A 7,159-nucleotide genomic window follows, 5' to 3' on the forward strand; every position below is an offset into this window, starting at 1 on the left:
TATCCGAATACTCTACGAGACTGAAGCCTATTGTTGGTTAGTAAATATATAAACTATATGACCCCTGCATTCTATTTTACACATAAATAACAACATTTACTAATAGAAACCAACAACTTGGTTCCTTGACAAGATTTTAAATTTTAACAATATATTTAATGTATGGATCCCCACGTGATTGTTGAACTTGCTATCATTATTGACATAAATAATCCTTATCACATTAATTATTTTTAAACTATTGGACACTTTTAACACAGTAATTAAAGTTTTATGCATTTTAAATGTACAGTGTATATACAAGTTTTTCCTTTTATTCTTTTTACCCTTATTATTTTATTTTATTTTACCCTAACACAGATAAAATATCTTAATCTAATAACAAATTTTTAAAGTTACGCATCTTTAAAAATATGAACTAAAATATCTTTAATGCGGTGACCCTGCAAATAGGGTGGACTTCCGTAAGAAGAAGAAGAAGAAGTAAGAATTAAAAAAATAAATCAACAGGACAAACACTAACTTGAAGAAGAACTTTAGAAACGGCACATGATTTTGTTTAGCAGGGTCAAAATAGGATGGCTAGCAACTACCAAGACTAAAGAACGTTAGCTAAGTTAGCTGCTGTAACAGATGATGATTAGTTGGTGTCAAGAAAACAAAATAAAGTAAGAAAAACATCACTTCTAACAGGTTTAATGTCTCATCACAAAACATAATTTAATTGAAATTAGCAGTAGATATTAGAGACCAGTTAGAGACGCCCTTTTGTTTTTGAGGTGAGGGGGATTGGAAAGCACTCTGTTAGTGAATGTAGGTAACAAATCCATCACCAAACACACCAGCAGCAATTAAACAGTCTGTTTATAACTTCACAAAAGGCCCTTTTTAGGACCACCAACATTTTTCAAAAAGAGTTTACCTAGGCTAGTGGTAAGTAATATTCTGGTCTTGTAAGGACTGAAATAATGAGCTTGTCCATGCTGAATATATGCACCTTTTAAGTACGAAACGAAATACAAGAGTAAATCAAACCAAAATTAACGAAACGAAGTCATAGGGTTGCCCTGAACAACGCTCTGACCGATAATAACATGCAAGTAACTTGTTTTTATTTCTTAAAAAAGAAATGAATTCAAATTTGGAATATATTCATGTATCAAGATTAGATATGATTGTATAGTATTTTATAAAATATTCCATGTAGGTTTATCGACCTAGAGGTGATCAGTGGTATGTAGACCTGTTCATCAGGTCAATGTAATGGTCTGTTGGCTTGCTTACATACCAATATATTTACCCGATGACTTGTTGAACCCGTTCTGCTTAAAAAAATAAGCTAGTAAGTTAAGTTTAGACACAATAATTAGGGTTGCCTCGGCATATCAATTTAAATATAATTGCCGTAACTAGATAAACGTATACTATACTTGGGCCCAATCATTTGTCAACAGTTCAAAGAATCAGAACGACAACAATTAATTTTACAATTTTTTAAACCGGCGAGAATTTACAGTTCATTCTGGATTTCATTTTTCTCCATAAATTTAACGATCATTTTCAAGACCGAAATTTCATGAAAAATAGTTTTCCCCTCCGTTGTCAGTCAACCTACATATGTTGGATTGAAATATGGTAAATATTCGCCAAATACTTAAGGAATACAACTAATAGTGTTTCAGCAGGCGTTCCATATGTATTAATTCGTGGTTATCGCCCCTTGATTTTATTTATAATAAGTTTTTTCACAGCCAAGACACAATCAGCTGGTAAGTAAACATGATATGTAGTTGATTTTTATTTAAAGAACTGAATTTAATCGCAAAATAAAAATACTCAATAAATGTCTATTTATTCCTTACAAACAAAGAAATCAGTCGCTGACATTTTATGGCTATCCACTGATACTTGTCGTTGATAAAATATTAACATTGATAGATATAGATTCTTACATTGGTACAAGTGGATTATCGATCGAATTTCCAATCGAGAGGACTTTAAAATTCGACAATTTAACTATCTAGATTGGATAAATCCAGTAATTCACGAGTTACTTTGTAAGAATCTGTTTCTTTATTGATTATCAAACACATTTTCATTTTTGATCAACTTCGAGTACATTCCGGATTTCGACGTCATACAAAATATCTCTAACACCTGTTCGCACATTTCGATTCATTCAGAGAGATGATAGAGGTTGTGACCTTGTAACTTAGCCAATCATCTACTGAGATCATCGGCAACCATACGTTGATTATTTATTTTTTTAAACAATGGGTCCAGAAAGGGTTAAATTGCCAAAAGAATATGATAAACGTAAACATCTTAATGGACAGTTTATTTTCAGAAAGGAGTCTGGATTTAAAATTGTTTCTATGTATATTTAATATTTAAACGAAATGTAATTATAGAACGCATAATTACATATTCAATCGATTTATCTTCATATTGTTTTTTAATACAAAAACAAAGGATATATAGGGTATCTATCTATGACACAAAATCAGTACATGCACAGCATTTTCGCCTCTGATAATAATTAAAATTTGTTAAAAATAACAATTAAAACTATAATCATGATAATATATAGGTACATGACGGAAAAAATGAACTTAAAAAATGAACAACCCAGGATTAATTAACGTCGGTCAAAAGCTTTTTGTTTATTATTCTATGATTGTGGTCTGTTATCTTTTTCTGGATTGAATATCATGTCATTTTCATTGGCTATTCGTCAGGTCATTGATGACTTTCAAAGGTCAAATCGAACTCAAAGTATATTTTCTCCTTGGCAACGAAGATATCTAATTTCGATTGTGTATGTAAAAAAAAAGTCGCGCTATTGCTTATACGAGTTCAGTATTGAATATTCATTTCACCCGTCCACAATCTAACCGCTATGGGTCACCATTCGGCCTTCAACAGTTAGCAAATCCCATACCGCCAGTAAGCTATTAAAGGCTATTGACACAATAAACGAAAAACAAATATGACTGGCAGCATCCAACAACAACCACTGAAGTTAATGTTCCTGACTGATCCTGACTTGGGACAAGCACAAACAGAATGTGTGTGCTATCATCAGCATATAATAATAATTTACAATCTAAAATACATTGGTTATATAGATATAAGAAGATGTGGTATGAGTGCCAATGAGACAACTCTTCATCCAAGTCACAGTTTGTAAAAGTAAACCATTATAGGTCAAAGTACGGCCATAAAGTATGTTTATTGTTATATGTCTCCTAACATAGTGTCAAAGATTTCTAAATTATTTTCAATAGGCTTAGTATATCTAATGTCTACCAGAGAAAAAGTTTTTAATCTTATTTTAAGAATTTTGTACCGGTATTATATAATTTGTTTTGGAAAAATTAGAACTATTGTTCCAATTTTTTCCTAATGCACCGGCCTCGCCGAACATGATGTAGCAAGGTTAGGTACTAAATCAATACACACTGAAATAAAGTTACCAATAATCTTTTTACATATATCTACCCATTTCTTTGGTTAATTGTCTCCTCTTCAATTGAATTTTGTATATTTTTTCTTGCTTCTAGTAACAGATTGTAATAAATGTTTAATAATGTAATAAATCTGATCAAATTTCAGAGTACTTATTGCAGTCACGTGTGATATGTCGACCTCGAGCGAGTACTACTCATACAAATAATATGTCAATCTGGAGCGACAACTCATACAAATGATATGTCAATCTGGAGCAATAAATCATACAATTCAAATGATATGTCGATATGAAGCCAGAACTCATATAAATGACATGTCAAACGATCGAGAACTCATACGAAAGATATGTCGATCGGAAGTGAATACTAATACAAATAATATAGTAATGTAGAGCGGGAACTTTTACAAATGGTATGTCAAACTGAATCAAATGGTATGTTAACCTAGAGCTGGCACTTGTAAAAATAGTACACCTTAATTGTGCCATACATCTAGTACAGGATTTTTGAGGATACACTTTAGAAGAATACATACTGACATGACTGATGATAAATCTTTTAATCATGAAGTTTGCGGGGAAAAATTTTCCGAGAGCTGGAACTTGCAGAGAACACACACTGGTGATAAAACTCGTCAATGTGACATATGTGATAAAACGTTTAATCAGCTTGGTAACTTGCAAAAACACATGAGAGTGCATACGGATGATAAACCCCATCAATGTGATATATGTGGTAAAGCGTTTAGACAGCTTGTTAACTTGCAGAATCACACGAGAACACACACTGGAGATAAACCACATCAATGTGATATATGTGGTAAAAGGTTTATTCAACATTGTAACATGCAGAATCACATGAGAATACATACTGGCGATAAACCTCATGAATGTGATATATGTGGTAAAAGGTTTGGTCAGCTTGGTACCTTACAGAGACACAAGAGAACACACATTGGTGATAAACCTTATCAATGTGATATATGTGTTAAAAGATTTAGTCACTTAAGTACTTTAAAGAAACATAAGAGAACACACACTGGTGATATGCCTGATCAATGGGATATCATTGGTGAAGAGTTAAGTAGCTTGCAGAATCACTCGAAAACATACACAGGTGATGAACCTGTATTCGGTAAAGGGTTAAGTGATCACAATGCCTATCGTACTCACTCGGGGACACACACTGGTGATAAACCTCACCAATGTGATATATGTGGTAAAGGATTAAGTCATCTTTGTAGCTTACAGAGACACATGAGAAAGCATACTGGTGATAAACCGTTTAAATGTGGTGTATGTGGTAAAGAATTTGGTCGAAGATATGTTCTTTATAGACACGTAACAACACACTCAAGTGATAAACCGTTTTCGTGTGATATGTGTGGTAAAGAATTTAGTGATAATAGTAATATGCATAAACACATGAGGTTACATACTGGCGATAAACCTTTTAAGTGTGGTGTATGTGACAAAGGATTTAGTCGAGTTGATTACCTTCAGAAACACATGAGAACACATACTGGGGATAAACCGTACAAGTGTGATGTGTGTTGTAAAGAGTTTAGTGATCACAGTGCCTATAATAGACACATGAGGATACACACTGGTGAGAAACATGAAAAATGTGGCGTCTGTGGTAAAGAGTTTGGTCGAAAAGAAGCTCTACAAAGGCACAACAAAACACACACTCGCGATAAAACATATGAATGTAATGTGTGGTAGAGGGCTCAGTAACTATAAGAACTTACAGAGGCAAAACACACTTGCTTACATAAAGTTTTTGTATGATGGAAAAGAGTCTGGTCGAAAAAATAATTTAGCAGAGGTGCATTAGAACGCATACTAGTGACAAACCTTACATGTGTCTTATATATACAGTCGACTTCGACTCATCCGAAATTTCGAGTCAACCGAGTTCGAGACAACGAGAGTAAACTGTAGAAAATAGTTCATTCGAAAATATAATTAACTTAAAAACATGAAAGCACATACTGGTAACAAACCTAACAATCATGATGTACATGCTATATACGTCATGTATGTAAAAACATGAGTAAATTATGTAGTCCGACTTAATACAACAATACACAAGGGGTCCATCAAAAGAAGAAGTATGTTCGATAAGACCTTACTATGGCCTCGATTTCTAGCTTTTTTTCAAATAATGATTTAATTGCCCTTTTAATTTACATAATTGGTGAAAAATTATCATTTTTTTTTTGTATTAATAATTTAATAGTAAAAATTAGTTAGTTAGCTTTCAATTAAAACAGGTTGAATGATCAAAATAATTTTAAGCATTATTTTTAATATAAAATTAAGAATGGAAATGGGGAATGTGTCAAAGAGACAACAACCCGACCAAAGAGCAGAAAACAGCCGAAGGCCACCAATGGGTCTTCAACACAGCGAGAAAATCCCGCACCCGGAGGCGGGCTTCAGCTGGCCCCTAAACAAAAATGTGTACTAGTTCAATGAAAATGGACGTCACGTCACTCTAAACTCCAAAACATATAAATGAACTAAAATTAAAAAACATATAAGACTAACAAAGGGAAGAGGCTCTAGACTTGGGACAGGCGCAAAAATGCGGCGGGGTAAACATGTTTTATGAGATCTCAACCCTCCCCCTATACCTCTAGCCAATGTAGAATAAACAAACACACAGCAATACGCGCAGTAAAACTCAGTTTAAAAGAAGTCCGAGTCTGATTTCAGAATAGGTAACAAAAGAAACTGAGCAAAATGACAAGGAAACATAAATTAACAAATGACTACTAGCAGTTACTGACATGCCAGCTCCAGACCTCAATTAAACTGATTGAAAGATTATATCTTCATCACATTAAAAATCAAGCACAATCCCTCCCGTTAAGGGTTTAGTATCATACCATCATAAAATATACGAGAAGAACATAACCCGTATCATGCCAACAACTGGTTTTAGAATAATAAATGTGTTTTTTTCCGATGCAAAGACCCTATGAGTGAATCAATATTAATACCAAAATATGCCATCTTTAATAATCTGACAATAGTATCGCAACTATATCCCTTCTGAATAAGTCTGTTTAAAAGTTTGGTTAGCTTTTGAGGTGAATGTCGACATTTTTGTGCTAGTTATACTTGTTTTAAGGGGAGACTGTAAACTTCTTGTTTTGTTGGTAGTGAAAATTGAAAACTTATCTGTAGCTACTGTGGGTCTTTCCGGAGCAGGCGAATGTATTCTGAAGGGAGAATTTTTATACGACCGCAAAAAAATTTTGTGGTCGTATATTGGTATGACGTTGGCGTCGTCGTCGTCTGGCGTCGTCGTCGTCGTCGTCGTCATCGTCGTCGTCGTCGTCGTCGTCGTCATCGTCGTCGTCCGAAGACACATTGGTTTTCGCACTCTAACTTTAGTTTAAGTGTATGGATCTCTATGAAATTTTACCATAAGGTTCAATACCACAAAAGGAAGGTTGGGATTGATTTGGGGGGTTATGGTACTAACAGTTAAGGAATTACGGGCCAAAAAGGGGCCACAAATAAGCATTTTTGTAACTTCCAGACATAACTTGTGTGTAAGTGTATGGATCTCTCTGACATTGTACCACAAGGTTCCATTATCACAAAGGGAATGCTTGGATTGATTTAGGGGGTAATTGCCTCCAATTTTTAGGAACTAGGGGCCAAAAAGGGGCAAAA

The 7,159-nt window shown here is 34.0% G+C and overlaps 1 protein-coding gene across 1 annotated transcript; it reads left to right on the top strand.

Annotated features, from left to right (window-relative positions):
• Positions 1 to 1,739: 1,739 nt before the first annotated feature.
• On the top strand, positions 1,740 to 6,764 carry LOC127705115 (zinc finger protein 239-like). Its single transcript, XM_052209375.1, has 2 exons — positions 1,740 to 1,769; positions 3,616 to 6,764. Exon 2 carries the CDS (start codon positions 4,010 to 4,012, stop codon positions 5,192 to 5,194), a length of 1,185 nt encoding a protein of 394 aa, XP_052065335.1. The 5' UTR covers positions 1,740 to 1,769; positions 3,616 to 4,009; the 3' UTR covers positions 5,195 to 6,764.
• The last annotated feature ends 395 nt before the right edge of the window (positions 6,765 to 7,159 follow it).

This window comes from Mytilus californianus, unplaced genomic scaffold, assembly GCF_021869535.1.
Source record: "Mytilus californianus isolate M0D057914Y unplaced genomic scaffold, xbMytCali1.0.p SCAF_1, whole genome shotgun sequence".
Classification (NCBI taxonomy): domain Eukaryota; kingdom Metazoa; phylum Mollusca; class Bivalvia; order Mytilida; family Mytilidae; genus Mytilus; species Mytilus californianus.

What these genes read in the sequence shown, in the direction of transcription:
- LOC127705115 (XM_052209375.1), top strand. Translation starts at nt 4,010, where the DNA reads ATGACTGATGATAAATCTTTTAATCATGAAGTTTGCGGGGAAAAATTT.